This window comes from Nicotiana tomentosiformis, chromosome 2 (assembly GCF_000390325.3).
Source record: "Nicotiana tomentosiformis chromosome 2, ASM39032v3, whole genome shotgun sequence".
Lineage (NCBI taxonomy): Eukaryota > Viridiplantae > Streptophyta > Magnoliopsida > Solanales > Solanaceae > Nicotiana > Nicotiana tomentosiformis.
The window spans coordinates 167,065,317-167,082,291 of record NC_090813.1 but is presented as its reverse complement, the minus strand read 5'-3'; the positions used below and the strand labels follow the sequence as shown (position 1 = coordinate 167,082,291).

Here is a 16,975-nt window from a genome sequence, read left to right as displayed (position 1 = left end):
ATATTGGGGCAATCAATCTGAAGGGATCCTCAATCAATACCCCGTTCTGGTATGGGCTTCTTAGGAGCCTTTTGACTAAAACGTTCCTGGGCTGAGCTTGATATAAATCTTGTGCTATCAAACTGAGGCGCATTGGTTGAGGCCCATGCCCGGGACGAGCCTCCATGACCACTAGAAGAGAGGCGCCTGTGGTTCATCTTTTCTTTGAGGGTGTCGTAATACCTACAAAACAAATACCACTATCAGTACAAGGCGGGATGTGTGAACCAATAGCGGTTACTCAGACTTCACCCGCACAATTGGTCACAAATTACATTCACAAACTCACTGTGGCATTTAAACAAACACTTGATGTGCAAATTCACCCCAAATTCCCCAAACACCCAATTATACCTCAATTCCACCACAATCTTAACAATGTATAATCCAACCCAACAAGATGAAATTTCACTATCCTCACATACCAACAAGTATACTTAGTAATACAAAGCAAAGAAAAGAACAACAATGACTTTTACTACCATACAATTAAAAGAGAAGAAGAAAAGAAAAACAAATTGGAAAAACTAAAAATAAATAAAAACTGAAGGAAAAGAAAAATAGAAGCCATGGAACTTACCCAAAGAAGCTTGTGAGGAATAGAGATTGGGGAGTGATTGGTCAGTTCACGGCCGCGCACGTTTGTCCTTCGAAATTTCTCCCTTTTAGCCACTTTTTACCTATCTCCTGATGGATTTCTTTACCTCGAGTCCTACCGTCGCGCACAATTTCATCCTTGCATACTAATAGACCTGTCAATACTTTCATTGTTCAAAATAAAATATGAAAAATAAGAACAAAGAGAAAATATTGGGTTGCCTCCCAAGAATCACATGATTTAACGTCGCGGCACGACAAATTACAACAAAACCATGGGTTGCCTCCCAGGAAGCGCCTGATTTAATGTTGCGGCACAATGTAGCCTTTCATGATTGCACTTCGCTCACATATTGAGGCTCTTCCAAAGACATCACAACTTTCTCCCTCTTTTCTTCAACCATTCCAGTGTTTCAACTTTTGCCCATTCGTTTTAAACCTATTCGTTCCATCTTCGGACTCAATTTCTACTGCTCCACTTGAGAATACTTGCACAACTCTAAATGGTCTTGACCATCTAGATTTCAACTTACCCAGAAACAATCTTAATCTCGAGTTGTATAACAATACTAGATCTCCAAGTTTTAAGTTCCGATCTAGAATGTGCTTATCATGCATCATCTTCATCATTTCTTTGTACAATCTTGCATTCTCGAATGCATGGAACCGGAATTCCTCGAGTTCATGTAGCTCTGTGACTCTACTTGTGCCTGCGATTTCCATATCCAAGTTCAACTGCCACAGTGCCCATAAGGCTTTATGCTTAAGCTCCACCGAAAGATGGCATGCTTTTCCAAACACCAACTTGTATGGACAATTGGAGTTTTAAATGCTGTGCGGTACGCCCATAATGCATCATCCAACTTCTTTGACCAATCAGTCCTTGTCGCATTCACTGTTTTGGTCTGGACACTTTTGATTTTCCTGTTGGACACTTCCACTTGCCCGCTCGTTTGTGGGTGGTAAGGTGTGGCAACCTTATGGCAAACTCCATACTTTTCTAACAGCCTTGCGAACGCTCTATTGCAAAAATGGGTTCCACCATCACTGATTATAGCTCTCGGAGTGCCAAAACGTGTGAAAATATTTTTCTTTAGAAAGTCTGTCACTCTTTTGGCATCATTTGTTGGAAGGGCCATAACTTCAACTCATTTGGAGACGAAGTCAACTGCTACCAATATGTACTTGTTAACATACGAGTTGACAAATGGTCCCATAAAATCAATCCCCCGCATGTCAAATACTTCCACCTCTTGAATTGTAGTCATCGGCATCTCATGACGGCGAGATATATTGCCTGTCCTTTGGCACTCACCATAACTTTTCACCCAAGCATGGGCATCCTTGAATAAAGTCGGCCAATACAAACCCGACTCTAACACCTTCGCCGTTGTCCGAATTCCTCCATAGTGCCCACCATATGGTGAAGCATGGCAAGCCTGCAAAACAGAAGATTGATCTTTCTCGGGGATACACCTCCGGGTCATGTTATCTATACATATTTTAAAAAGTAAAGGTTCATCCCAGTAATAAGACCGAAAATCGCGAAAGAACTTTTTCTTTTGAATCGAAGAGAGTTCATAAGGTAAAATACCACTTGCCAAATAATTAGAAATATCAGCATACCATGGCGTCTCCTCCATTTCCAATGCTAGTAATTATTCGTTCGGGAATGTCTCAGTTATATCTTCAACCTCTACTTTCTTTTCAGCTCCCTCCAACCTTGAAAGGTGGTCTTCCACTTGGTTATCTGTCCTTTTCCTATCGCGGATCTCCAAATCGAATTCTTGTAGCAAAAGAACCCAACGGATCAAGCGTGGCTTTGACTCCTTCTTTGCTATCAAGTACCTAAGTGTTGCATGGTCAGTACAAACAATCACTTTTGAACCAATCAAATAAGACTTGAATTTGTCGAATGCAAATACCACAACCAACATCTTTTTCTCAGTCATAGTATAATTCAGTTGTGCACCACTTAGCGTTCTTCTTGCATAGTAAATTGGGTGCACCAGTTTGTCCTTTCGCTGCCCCAGGACTGCTCCTATAGCATAATCACTCGCGTCACACATGAGCTCGAACGGTTGCTCCCAGTTGGGTGCAACAATGATTGGTGCAGTCACCAGTCTCTTCTTCATCTCCTCAAATGCCAAACCTGCAATTATCAGAGAACACAAAGGGATGATCCTTTTCAAGGAGTTTATATAAGGGGTTAGCAATTTTTGAGAAATCTTTTATAAATCGCCTGTAGAATTTAGCGTGCCCAAGGAAACTTCTCACTGCCTTTACCGAAGTAGGCGATGGAAACTTCTCAATCACGTCAACCTTAGCATGGTCGACCTCAATACCTTTACTGGACACTCGATGCCCTAACACTATACCTTCTTGTACCATAAAATGGCACTTCTTCTAGTTCAACACTAAATTTGTCTCCACACACCTTTTTAGCACTCTCCTTAAATTGTGAAGACAATCTTCGAATGAATCCCCCACCACTGAGAAATCATCCATAAAGACTTCCATAATATCTTCAACCATATCAGTGAAAATGGCTAACATACACCTCTGAAATATAGCCGGTGTATTGCATAGGCCAAACGACATTCTCCGAAAGGCAAAGATGCTATACAGATAAGTAAATTGATATTTTCTCTCTATCTTCAAGGGCTATTGAGATATGATTGTACCCCGAATATCCATCCAAAAAGCAAAAGTGAGACCGCCCAGCCAACCTATCCAACATTTGGTCAATGCATGGCAAGGGGAAATGGTCTTTCCGGGTGGTTGTATTCAGTTTTCTATAATCCATGCAAATTTGCCAACCCGTGACTGTACGAGTCGAGATCAACTCGTTATTCTCATTTTGCACGACCGTCATTCCACCCTTCTTTGTCACACACTAAACTGGGTTGACCCGGTTACTATCAGAGATGGGGAAGATGATACCCGCATCTAACCACTTGATCACTTCTTTCTCTACCACTTCTTTCATGTTCGGGTTCGGCCTTCTTTGATGTTCTCTGGAAGGTTTGTGCCCCTCTTCCAAGAGAATCTTGTGCATACAAAAGGCCGGGCTGATACCCTTTATATCTTTCATGGTCCAACCAATAGCAGTCTTACATTCCTGTAACACTTGTAGAAGTTGTTCTATCTGCACAACTAACAAACCGGATGAGATAATAACAGGTAAAGTAGAGTTAGGCCCTAAGAAAGCGTATCCAAGGTGAGCTGGAAGCGGTTTCGGGTCCAACTGTGGTGGCTCCTCTATTGATGGCTTTGCAGGTGGTATTGCTCTTTTTTCTAAGTGTAGTGGCTCGAACTGGGGTTCCCTTTTCCAGAACCCTTGATCTTCGAGATCCATGACCCACTCTGGAAACTCTTCACCAACCACATCTTCCAAATTCATCAAGCAAGCTTCTAACGGATCTCTGACATTAAGGGTCTCATCCTCCTCTTGTAGTATTACATCCACTGCCTCCACTAGCGAATAATTTGCAAATTCGCTGGGCCTCCTTATAGATTGTTGAACATTGAATATTATTTCTTCATTATTCAACCACATTTTTAACTCTCCAGTCTCACAATCGATCAATACTCTCCCAATGGCTAAGAACGGCCTCCCCAAAATTATTGGTATTTCTTTGTCAACTTGACAGTCAAGAATAACAAAGTCGGCGGGAAATACAAACTTCCCCACTTGGACGAGCACATCATCCAGAATTCCTGTCGGCCTTTTGACTATGCGATCAGCCAGTTACAGCAATATTGAGGTCGGTCTAGCTCTGCCAATGCCTAATTTTGTGTAGATTGCCAAAGGCATCAAGTTGATACTGGCTCCCAAGTCACACAATGCTTTAGCAAAAGCATAACTTCCAATTTTGCATGGGATAATGAAACTACCGGGATCAGACAAGTTTTAAGCCATAGGTCTTATCACTACCGCGCTGCAGGTTTGAGTTAGAGTTACAGTAGACAGGTCTTGGAAATCAAATTTTCGAGACATCATATTCTTCATCATTTTTGCATAGCCTGGCATTTCCCTCAAAGCATCCATCAGCGAAATATTCAATTGAATTTGTCTGAGCATTTCCATGAATTTCCTATATTGATCATGTTTCCTTTGCTTTGCCAACCTTTGAGGAAATGGAGCAGGAGTTAGCTTCTGCCCACTGCTTGGTGTCTTTTCTTTATTAGGAGCCTTTTCCACCACATGTTCTGGGAATTGTTCAAATTCCTTCTCCTTGCCTTTGTCAACTTGTGCATGTTCAATTACAACCTCCGTGAGCTCTGTTGACTCGTCGATCTCTAATGTCACTGGAGTAATTTTCACTGCGTCTCTCATAGATTGAGCAACTTCTTGCTCTCTGTCTAAATCCCTTCCATTCCTGAGACTCACTGCCATTAGCTGATTTGGGTTCTGCTCCTTTGGATTGATATTTATATCTGCAGGCAATGTTCCTTGTGGGAGATTGTTCAAGGCCATAGATAACTGGCCTAATTGAGTTTCAATGCCTTTAATAGCTGAATTATGTGTGGCTAACTTTTCTTGCATCTTTCCATTTGTCTCAATGAGTTGTTGCAGCATGCCCTTGGTTTCTATCATATTATTGTCCTACTGTTGATGAGGCGGTTGGTAAGCCAATTGTTATTGGTGCTGCTGATTATAGCCCTGCTACCTTTGATAAGGTACGACTTGGCCTTGTGGTCGTGCTCCCCCTGGAATGGTATTGTATTGTTGCCGGGTTGATCTGTACTGCTGATTTTGAGGTCCCCGTTGTTGTCCACCTTGCCTCTAACCTCCAAAATTATTGATGTAATTCATGTCTTCTCTGAAGCCCTAGTTATCATTCTCTCCACTCCACAAGCAAACATATGACTGATTTATGCAGGGAGTGCATAGGCCTCCATTTGACGTATCAACAATGTGCACCTGTTTCGTACCCATCTCATCAATTTTCTTTGTCAATAAGCTCATCTGGGTCATGAGCGTGTCTATGTTTTCTGCATTTGTATTGTTTGGATCAAGAGCAACAGAATGTACTATTGGAGTGAGTGTTGTATCTCTCGTCATCCAGCCTGAATTTTGAGCCATCTTGTCAAGAAGAATCTTGCACTCTGTGAATGTTTTGCTCAAGAATGCACCCTCAGCTGAAGCATCTACATTGGACTTCAGACCGTCAGCCAGACCTATATAGAATCTCTGTCCTAGTATCTGATCTGGAATGCCATTGTGTGGACACTTCACTAGCATACCCTTAAATCTCTCCCAGGTTTCCTGCTAAGTTTCAGTCGGTTTCTGCCTGAATTGCAATATCTTATCAATTTGCCTCGCAGTTTTGTTGGCTGGATAGAACTTGTTTAAGAACTGCTTGACTAGTTCCTCCCAAGTAGCAATGGAGTTTATTGGGAGCGAATTCAGCCAAGTTTGAGCCTCCCCAGTCATTGAGAATGGGAACAGTAATAATTTGATTGCTTCAGGAGTTACATTCGGCTGTCTTTGAGTGACACAAATTGATAAAAAGTTCTTCAGATGTTGTTGTGGGTCTTCGATTTACGAACCAGAGAACAACCCTTTATTCTGCAGCAAATGCAGCATGTTGTTGGTAATCTGAAATGTCTCCACTTGTATCAGATGGACTGCAATTGCGGTGGCCAGGTTATCACCAGTTGGTTACGCCCAATCATATAGAGCAGCTTCCGTCACAAGTGGTGCTACCACTCCAATATTTGGGTCAACTCGATCATTCCTATTGTTCTCGTTGATGTTCTCGACGTCGTCCATTTTAATTTTAAATTGTTCTTCTCGTTTTAGCTGTTTGCCCTTCTTGTTAGCCCGATTCAATGTACCTGAGTCACAAAAGAGTTCAAACGTGAGAATTACAATGGAAATATTTTTAACACCACAGAAAATTGATCTAAACTAAAAATCCTAGCAATTATTCCAAGTTGTACTAAATAACACCATTAGTTCCGCTCTCCGGAAACGGCGCCAAAATTTGATCACGCCCAACTATGCCTTATAAAAAGGGATAAGCGATCGCTACAAAAAATAATCCGGTTCAAGAGTCCGGAGTCGAATCCCACAGGGAACTAATCTATTTGCTAAAGCTTTTAGTATCGCTAATGATAAGCTCAGACAATTTTCAGAGTTCAAGATTTTATTTGATAATTAACAGAAATTATTTAACTAAGAAAAAATGACAATAAAAACTATCAATAAGCAAGAATGAAGTTGAATTCAAGGGTAAAAGAATCTACGGTTATTGATTTTTCCAATTGTCGGATTAATTCCTGACACGTTAGCTATAATCTCGCCGTAACACTCTATAAAGATGATGAGTTCTTGCTTACCGTACATATCTCTCGATCTACTCTAGTTGACAATTTGTACAACTCATAAATATCACACCAAAGCTTCGTTATCTCTAATTCCGCTTTTAAATTCAAGTAATTAATCTCTTAACTTACTCGAAAGTGTCATTGTTCAACAACAATCTAATCAAGTGTTCTTTATCAAGCAACACTAGACAACTAGACACGATTAATCAAGGGCCCTTTCAATTAATCACAAGAAATACAGAGTTAAAAAATTATAGAGTAAAAACGGCTTAATTATATCAAAATGTAATCAAGACTTCATCCAACAATGGGTTCCAATAACCCTAGATGGCAGGTTTAGCTACTCATACTACTATGCAAGATTACAATATAAAAAGTCATAACCAACAATGGAATTAAGAAGAAGAAGATGAAAAACTCTTAGGAGAATTCTCCGTCTTGCTTCTTTTGTATTCTTGCCTCCAAAGTTCTTCTAAAAATAGAGATACCCTCTTTTTGGGCGAGCTGGGCTTCATATATGTCAAGATTAGTCGCCTCTCAAATTACAAAATTGGCCTTGGACAATTTTTCTAGGAAGCACGTGCGCGGTCGCGCATCCACCGCGCATCGACAACGCACTTTGGCCAATTCTGCTTGACATGCGCGGCCGCGCATAGACCGCACACCTGGAGAATTTTCTGCAGCATTATTTCTTTCTTCTTTTTAAGCGTGCTAACCTCCAATTGGCCTTCAATGCTCCATATTAGCTCCAAAACACTCTTTAACGTCCGCATAGCCTGGAATTGCTCCTGCAAAGCATAAAGTTCTTAATTAGAGTAATTTATTATCATTTAACATTCAAATATCAATAAAATACAGCTAAGTTAGAGTGCAAATAGTAGCTAAATTATATAATTATAGCCTACTATCAGCGACTAATCATGGCTACTTTATCTAATCATGTTGAGATAATTGCTATTCATGAAGCAAATCAAGAATGTGTATGGTTGAGGTCTACAATACACCTTATTCGAGACAAATGTAGTTTGAAGTGTGACAAACTACCCACAATTTTGTATGAAGACAATGCAGCATACATAGCCCAATTGAAGGGAGGATTCATAAAAGGAGATAGGAGTAAGCACATTTTACCAAAGTTATTTTTTACACATGATCTTCAAAAGAATGGTGATATCAATGTGCAACAGATCTATTTAAGTGATAATATGGCTGATTTGTTTACCAAATCTCTACCGACATCAACTTTCAAGAAACTAATGCACCAGATTGGGATGTGAATGCTCAAGGATGTGAATTTATGCTCTCATCAGGGGGAGTTAATACGCGGTGTACTCTTTTTTCCTTACAAAGTTTTGTCCCATTGGATTTTTCTTGCAAGGTTTTTAATGAGGCAACCAAAAAGCGTATTTCTAAACATGTGTACTCTTTTTCCTTCACTAGGATTATTTTTTCTAATAAGGTTTTAACGAGACATATTATCTATGGACATCCAAGTGGGAGTGTTATAAGAGATTATGGTGGATGTCTATCTTCCTCCATGATCTTCCTCTCAAATGCTTAATGACATTTTCAATGACATATTTCTTCATTTTTCATGCATATATAAAGGCATTGTAATAGATGGAAAGAATACACAATTGAAGAAGAAATAATAATCTCTACTCTCTTTTTCTCTATATCTCTTAGCTTATTTTTTTCTTGTTTTATATTGTTACTTTGAGCTATATTTCATAACATGTAATTTTTTACTGTCGCAAACAATGGCAGCTACAGCAGTATTAGCTCTCTCTTCTTTTCTCACAAAAAGTATTTATTCTACTAATTACTTCCGCTTCCACCGCCCTCTCCAACAGAAAAATTACTCCTATCATCAAATAATAATATAAATATTACTACTACCACTATTCCCACAACAATAGCGTCTCCTAATTCCACTTCCAATAATCTTCAACAGGATAATATTCCTAATTGTAATGAACATGGCAGGCATCCTCGTCCAACCTCCGAAGCCACAACTTCAGCGCACGTGGATCACAAGCGGCTTTTCAAGTGGTTGTCGTCCTTTCTGGTTTTTGCGACTTTTTCCTGTGTTATCTGTATAGTCAACCGCTGTGTTACCTATCCAAATATCTTTTATCTACTAGTGTATAGTCAGCATACTTACTTTGATATCAAATTGTGATTATGGGTCTTGTAGTTTGGACAATTTGGAGCAACTTCCTGCCCCAAATAGTTTGGGTAAAGAATGCTTTTTGATGTATGTTAGGGAAATCCTTCCCATGCAATTACCCATCAAGTGCTACGCTTTTTTATTTTTAAGTTTTCGTCAAAACTATAGATATTTTTTAGTTTACGTTTGGGAATATAATATCAAAACTAAAGTTTGATTACTCTTTGGTCTTTCTCTATTTCTTGTTCTTTTTACCCTAATTGGTTATATATATATCTTCGGTCATCTACTTGTAAAATACATACTATTATCAATTTAACACATGTCCTGAAACTTCCCTGTAAAATTGAATGATTACTATTTGTGATTTAAGGGGCATTATTAGATTCCTGTTGCAACAAGAATTGCTTACATCACGTATAAATTTTGTTTCACTGGGATTTGTTAGTTTTTTCGTATAAAATTATAATCAAAAGACGGGGACAAGAAAAATAAAACTCTAAGAACAAATATTCGACAAGGAGGAGAAGTGGGAAATTTAAACCACCTTCTGAATTCTCTCGGCTAGCAATTCATTTATTAAATTTAACCTTTGACTGATCGAATAATGAATCTTTGGTAAAAATATTGCAGCACTTAGCATTTAAATCAAATCAATAGATAGCACGATCAGAGGCGGACCCAAGATTTGAAGGTCGCGTTTGCATGTAACCAAAAATTGCTTTGTATATAAGGTGTCACTACTAATATAACACTATTTTCCAAGACCAACTTGAAATGGACCATAAGTTGTTAAAGGCGATGTTGTCATTCTTGTAGGTAGTTATAAGCTGGTCTAAGGTAATTTCTTATCTTTATTTTGGAATAGAAGCATATGAGGGATCAAAATACTATGAACTTTGTTCATAGCACAATTGAGTTTGTTGATTGGCAACTGCAAATGTGAACTTTTCTAGCTTATAGATAAAAGATTAGTTGTCAATGGTGGTGTCTGATATGATTTATATATAGTATACTTGGTCTTCATACTCAATGATGTTTAGAAGCAAATTACAGAAATAGAACTTAACAGGGAGAGACATACAAGCTAACACTTAGATAATCCGCATAGCCTGGTCAAGTATGTCATCACAATTCCAAAGGTTGAAACCTAAAGAAACAGAGCAATGGAAAAATACTACATATGAATTCCAGGAACCTAGTTTAAAGCTAGTTTACATATGTAAAAGCTTTTACATTCAAACATTTGGCTGAAGTGAGATTCTAATTTTTTTTCTTCCGTTTCATGAGTTATACGTGTTTGTAACCATTCATTTTACTCGATTGAATAGTAAGGGTTACAGAATATATGTTGGTCATGTGCCACAAAGAAGTGGCAGTTTTCTGTGGTTACTAAAAATTAAGAAACAAAATGACTTAGAAAATATAAAAAATTTAACTGCAATAAAATCTTGAATCAAACAAAATGTATAGGAATTTGACCGAAGAAGAAATGAAGGAATATTTAACATGGGAGTTGGGGTTTTTAATAAGCAAATGAATTTTTTTTAAAGTATGCAAAGAAAGGAAAACCCACACCTAGAAAAAGATGATCGATGCTTTTGCATCTATATCCAATTTTGGGGTCATAATTGAACCTATACCCACTTTGAAAAAAGGTTTGCAAGCCTACTCACTTGACGATCAACTCCAGACTTATCGGGTTTGAAGTTTAAAAAATTAGTCTGAAGTGAAAAAATTGTACTTCAGATGCACTTAAGGTCAAATAGGTCCGAAGTGCAAGCAATGATTTCATGCACTTAAGTCCAATAAGTCTAAAGTGAAAAATTGCACTTCAGATGCACTTAAGGCTAAAAGGTCTGAAGTGCAACAAATGCTCTCCTACACTTAAGGCCAATAAGTGTGAAGTGAAAAATTGCACTTCAGATGCACTTAAGGCCAAATAGGTCTGAAATGCAACCAATGGTTTCATGCACTTAAGGCCAATAAGTCTGAAGTGAAAAATTACACTTCAGATGCACTTAAGGCCAAAATGTCTGAAGTGCAACAAATGTTTTCCTACACTTAAGGCGAATAAGTCTGAAGTGAAAAATTGCACTTCAGATGCACTTAAGACCAAAAGTTCTGAAGTGCAACCAACATTTTCATGCACTTAAGGTCAAATAGGTCTGAAGTGCAAATTGCCCAGAAACATAAATTTATTCTTCGAATTTTAACAACATAATATACGATTTAATACCTAAATCTACTCCAAATAAGCTCAAATTTGAAACATAGCCTCCAAATATCATCAAGAACAAACCCTAATTATCAATTTATCAAAACAAAAATAAATCTAACGAACCTATTTTGCAATTAAGAAAAAAAAAAGAAAAAGAAGAAACCTAAAGTAATAGTAAAAAATAAAGCGCCACAATATCGTAAAACATCATAAACTACCTTAAAATATGTTCACAAATACCATATAAAATTATTGAAGAAGAAGAAGAAAAAAAATAAGAAGAAGGCATGAAGTTATTTAAACAGTGGGTACAAGTTTTAAAAAAATTAATAAGTGAGTACATGTTAAATGGGGGCGGCCAAATAGGACACCCCGTGCCATTTTTACAAGATGATCGGAGTAGTTTCAGGGGGATCTAGGGCCAGCTGGAAGAGTCAAGCCACTAAAGCAAAGGATTTAGGCCCCCAACTTTTGAAGCCCCATTTTATTTATTTATTAATAATGTAGTTTTTATTGTTAATCTTTCTTAACAAAATTATTGACTATTGTATGGTTAAAAAAGTACAGTATAAGATTTTTACTAAAAAAATGAAAGACAACCTTTTAGCTATTTGATTGATGGTGATAGTTGAAAATTTTCATTTCCCTTCTTATAATAAAACTTGTAAGTGTACTTCCTTTTTTTCTTCCTGTTATGCTATCTATTCTCTCAAAAGTAAGGGCAAGGGCATTGGATAAATTAAATTGTGCATTCCTTTTTGTTTTTTAAAGTTTTCAAGCATTTCAACAAGCGTATTGAATCAGTGAAAATTTGTAGTGATATCAAGTTATCAACTTCTAAAATCAAGTTACATTATTCTAACTTTCACTTATCATATACTTAAATTTTAGCATGAGTAGATTTAATTTATAGGTGTATATTGCTTTTTGTTGAATATTAGAATTCAAATGTGTCAACAAAACAATATTAATAAAATTACTCAAAATACATAAAAAAGAAAAAAAAAAAAAAGAGGAGAAGAATTGAACTTCAATACAATCTCAAAAAAGAGCTATTTAAGCATTGTCTTAAGAAAAGTTAGATGAATTGGCTAAATTATCAACTAAAAAAGAAATATAAAGAGAATCAACTATAAAAGTGTATTAACAGCGACACATTTTAAAAGCTAGAAAATTTACTTTAAATAAAAGTATATATGTGATTTTTTTTTTTTTTTTTTTTTGCCTAAAAGCTTAAGGCCTCTTTATAAGTTTTGTTTGAGACCACCAATTTAGTTGAGCCGCCCCTAGGGGGATCCGACAAAAAGGGGGTAGGGTTTAATTAGGGTTATATGGCATTTAATTAGGTTAAATTTTTTAATTAAATATAAAAATAAAATAAAACTTAAATAGTTAGTTGTGAACGCCTAATATTTGACCATACTTGAATTTTTTGTCTTTTAGCGGTTGGATTTTTCTTTTATGATTAATCTCATATTTTTACCTTTTATTATTATATTTTATGTTTACCCTAAGAATTGAGTAACAATTAAACTTATATTGTGGTTTTAAGGATATGTGATTTAAGCCAGCACCAATTGATAAACAACAAATTAAATAGATAACTTGGATAATAAAATAAATCAAACCGATCCGCAAAGAATACATCTACCTCGATTCGAGATAGTCTTGAGGTTAGTTAATAAGAACAATGGAGGATGGAACAAACGGCGATGGACAATAAGTAAAGCAAAGAAAACAACGTATATGTATATTCTTCTCAGTGAATGCTCTTTACAAATGATTGGACCTCCTCTTTACCCTAAGAATTGAGTAACAATTAAACTTATATTGTGGTTTTAAGGATATGTGATTTAAGCCAGCACCAATTGATAAACAACAAATTAAATAGATAACTTGGACAAAAAAATAAATTAAATCGGTCCGCAAATAATACCTCGACCACAATTCGAGATAGTCTTAAGTTTAGTTAATAAGAACAATGGAGGATGGAACAAACGGCGATGAACAATAAGTAAAGCAAAGAAAATAACATATATGTATATTCTTCTCAGTGAATGCTCTCTACAAATGATTGGACCTCCTCTTTATATAATAGAGGTGACCTAATTATGATATGTCTTTCATTACAGAAGGAAACAATATAAACAACTAGTTATCCGCTTCTGATTTGGTCTGTTCCAAAATTCACGCCATGATCCTCGACCGATCACGAATATCCGTTCCGAGATTCACGCTGTGATCTTCGACCGGTTACTGATATCTCGCCATTCCGTTATTATGCTCCCCTCAAAGTCGGTCATACTTGATCTCGATTGTTAATGGCCTCGGTCTCAACGTACACTTCGATCTCTAGGTTTGATATCTCATCTTCGAGCCATGGTCCGATTTATTACGAGGCTACCCCTCCCCCCCGATGCAACTCCCTTGTCTTGATCAAACAGCAAAACCGGGTAGGCCCAATTTTGACCGTATACAGATAGTACCCTCGTTTCTTGAAGTGTAACGAGAAGAAACAAATTTGAGACTTCGATTTAATGACGTCAACATCGTGACGTAAGCGACAGAAGCGACTGAAGCATCGCGTCTGCACAGCTCCCAAAGTCATTAATTAACGCAGTTAATGGTCGGCTACTAGTGCTTTCAAACCGTCAAAGTGGCTATTATAAATAGACCACCTTCATAATCTTCTCAAACTTTAGTTTCAAACTTCTTATAATCTTCAAAAGCTCTTCTATCTTCTTTAAGTTCATCAATTTTTCTGGTTTTCATTTACCAATCTCTTATTAAAACATAAATTCCGCCTTCTTCTTCCTTAAACCTCATATAGCAATGGCAAAAACATCAAAGACCGTTCCTCAAGAAGAAAAAACCTCCTCATCACGGCCGGCCGGTGATAAAACACCAGTGGAGCCACGTATCGAAGAGTGCATCCCCGGGCCATGTGAACTTACTTCCGACTTTAAAGTCGAAAAACTCTCTTCGGTTCCCGGCCGATACAAGACCATGTATAGATACATCTGTTCGATATCCGAAGGCGATCTCGAGAAGGTAAAAAAAGACTGCCACTGGGAGAATAAAGAGGTGGTGATTCCTACACCTGAAGAGGACATCACCACTCATGTGAAAGGGTTCTTTAGTGTGTATACTTACCCTTTCACACTGCGCTCCGTCGACCCTGTCATAATCGACTTCTGCCGCCAATACCGGGTAACCGTAGGCTAGATCTACCCCTCTTTTTGGCGCATTGTCATTTTGCTTAGATTCTTCTCGAGCAAGATCGAGGGGATGTCTTTCACCCTCGATCATCTCATTAGGCTATACAACCCCCGTCTTTATCGGGGTGGACTGATAAGGCTTCAGCGCCGAGCCATGAAGGTGCTATTCTCGAGCATAGACGAGGACAAGGACCGAAGATGGATGTGCCGGTTTGTCTGAGTCAGGACCTCCAATTTAATACCCGCCGAGAAGATGCCATTTCCCGAATAATGGAACATGAAGCATAAGTAAAACTTCACCGATAACGTTTGATTACTTGTTATGTTTCCTTTACCTCTTCTCATCTATATTCTTCTTTATGGTGCAGCTTCCCCCTGATTCCCTAGTGCAGTCCCGGACCTTGCAGGTTGGGTTCTACAACTGGTTTCAACTTCTTAGTATACTGAGCACTCGTGGCGTGATTTGGCCAAGGGTCAATGGGAGTCCAAAAATCATGGTAAGTTCCCTCGTCCGTGTTTGATGCTTTCCTGTGAAATACTTCATTTAACTTGATTTCTTCTCATGCAGGTCTTGGAGATAGCATCGTTATGAGGCCGCCTCCCCTCGGGGAAGAAGAGGTCCCAAAGCCGACCAAAGACAAGAAAAGGAAAAGGACTTTGCCACTAGATACCCCAAGGCCCAAGAAAAGCAAGGCTCGAAAGTCGAAGACTGATCTCGCTGTTCTGTCTGCCGATATAGTCCAAACGCTACGAGACGAGGATGAGGAGGGAGAAGATACAGACTGCCTGCTGGTGGCTCGGAAGAGGGAAAGCATCGAAGCTTCGAAAGCTGCTGAGCCAGTGACGGTCGAGGGGGTTCAGCCGGGGAAAGGTCCGAGCAGAATCCCCGAATCGGGTGTTGATGATGCCTCCTGCTGTGATGAGCAACCAGCGGGTGTACCCGAAGGGTCTAGTTCTCGCTCGGGGCAATTAATATTGATGGTTTGCCGGCCTGACCCACGTTCTCCGAGGGGCAGTTTCGGGATGCCCTATCCATGGTGACCCCCGATGTGGGGACGGTGCCCGAAGGGGATGACATATTTTGTGGCTGCTTTGCGGGGGTTGATGATGTTTCCGACCTTGACGCATCACTCATTTTTTATGAGGCTCAGCGGCTTCTGAACCAAGTGAGTTTTAGCCCATGCTACCATGCTTGCGTTTGTTCTTATTTCTCTAAGTCTGATTTCCTTTCTGTCTGTACAGGCTATAACGCTCCATCGAGAAGTGTCTTCCAAGTACCGAGCTGAGCTGGCCTGATGCGAGGCCGATCTGAAAAAGCTTACGGAGGAGAGAAATGCTCTCAAACTCCTCTATGTGCACAAAGAAGATGAGATCATAAGTATTCGAGCTGAGCTGACAAGAGCTCATCAAGATTAGACCGAGCTCATTGAGCAGGTAATGTCAATTTTTGGGAGCTTATTATGTATTAACTTGATATTGGTGACTAACACTTTGATTCTGCAGGTTCAGCAAAAGGCCGAATTGGTTGAGCAGCTTCGTGAGGAAGCCAAGATGAGAGAGGCAGAGACTTTGGGGTAGAAGCAAAGCATGGACCATTTCTCCTCGGAGAAAGATGTGGTTTGGGCCCAACTGTCTTCGGTTGAGCGTCAACTCCAAAGTGTGTAGGTGGAGAACATGGACCGAACCCAGAAGGTTAAAGAGCTCGAGACTCGGTTAGCCACTGAGCTTGCAAGTGCCCCATCCGAGGCAGAGGTGCTCGTGGTCTCCAACCGAGCCAACGCTGAAGTTGCTAACACTCGAGCAAAGAAAATTTCTGATGCTGCTGAGGTTAGATTGTCCCGTGTTACCGATCATGCTAGGTGCCATTCTCGAAGAGAGACTCTTGAGGAGGTATATGTTCGTGGCTTCGACCTCACGACTGATATCGAGAGTGCGAAATTTTTGGAGGACGAGGCCGGAGCTTTGCTTTCCGATGATAAAGACTCTGCGAGTGGATCCGAGAGCGGAGGAGATGAAGATGAAGCTCCCGAAGATGCAACTCCCGAGGTGGACTAGGCACTTAGGATTTTTTTCTCCTTTTATTTTTTTGTGTAAGACCCTGTGTGGTCTTTGTAAATACTTTGCATATATGAAAGATTTCTTTTCTTTCTGTTTCATCTCCGATTTCTGGTTTATGATAACTTCTGTTTTGCCTTTGTCTTGTGAGAACTTTGTTGTAATTGGGTTGCTGTAGCCTCTATAATCAAGTGAGCAATAGCTCGAACTCAGAGTAGAACAAACCCTTAGTTCTTTAGTTAAGCGAGGGCGAGTCCCCGAGCTCAACAATATGTTCGAGGTTTTGATTTCGGACGGCTTGATCAGAGCTGTAATTGTTCTGTTTAAAAAAAACCGAGT

General features: G+C 39.0%; 2 protein-coding genes across 2 annotated transcripts; both read right to left on the bottom strand.

The window, feature by feature from the left end:
* Positions 1 to 2,294: 2,294 nt before the first annotated feature.
* On the bottom strand, positions 2,295 to 4,195 carry LOC138906030 (uncharacterized). The gene is made up of 2 exons (XM_070194549.1): positions 3,580 to 4,195; positions 2,295 to 2,788 (listed from the first exon to the last, which is right to left on the bottom strand). Exons 1-2 carry the CDS (start codon positions 4,193 to 4,195, stop codon positions 2,295 to 2,297), a joined length of 1,110 nt encoding a protein of 369 aa, XP_070050650.1.
* A 354-nt stretch (positions 4,196 to 4,549) lies between these two features.
* LOC138906029 (uncharacterized) lies at positions 4,550 to 5,236 on the bottom strand. Its single transcript, XM_070194548.1, has one exon. The coding sequence runs from the start codon at positions 5,234 to 5,236 to the stop codon at positions 4,550 to 4,552; it is 687 nt and encodes a 228-aa protein (XP_070050649.1).
* Positions 5,237 to 16,975: the final 11,739 nt, after the last annotated feature.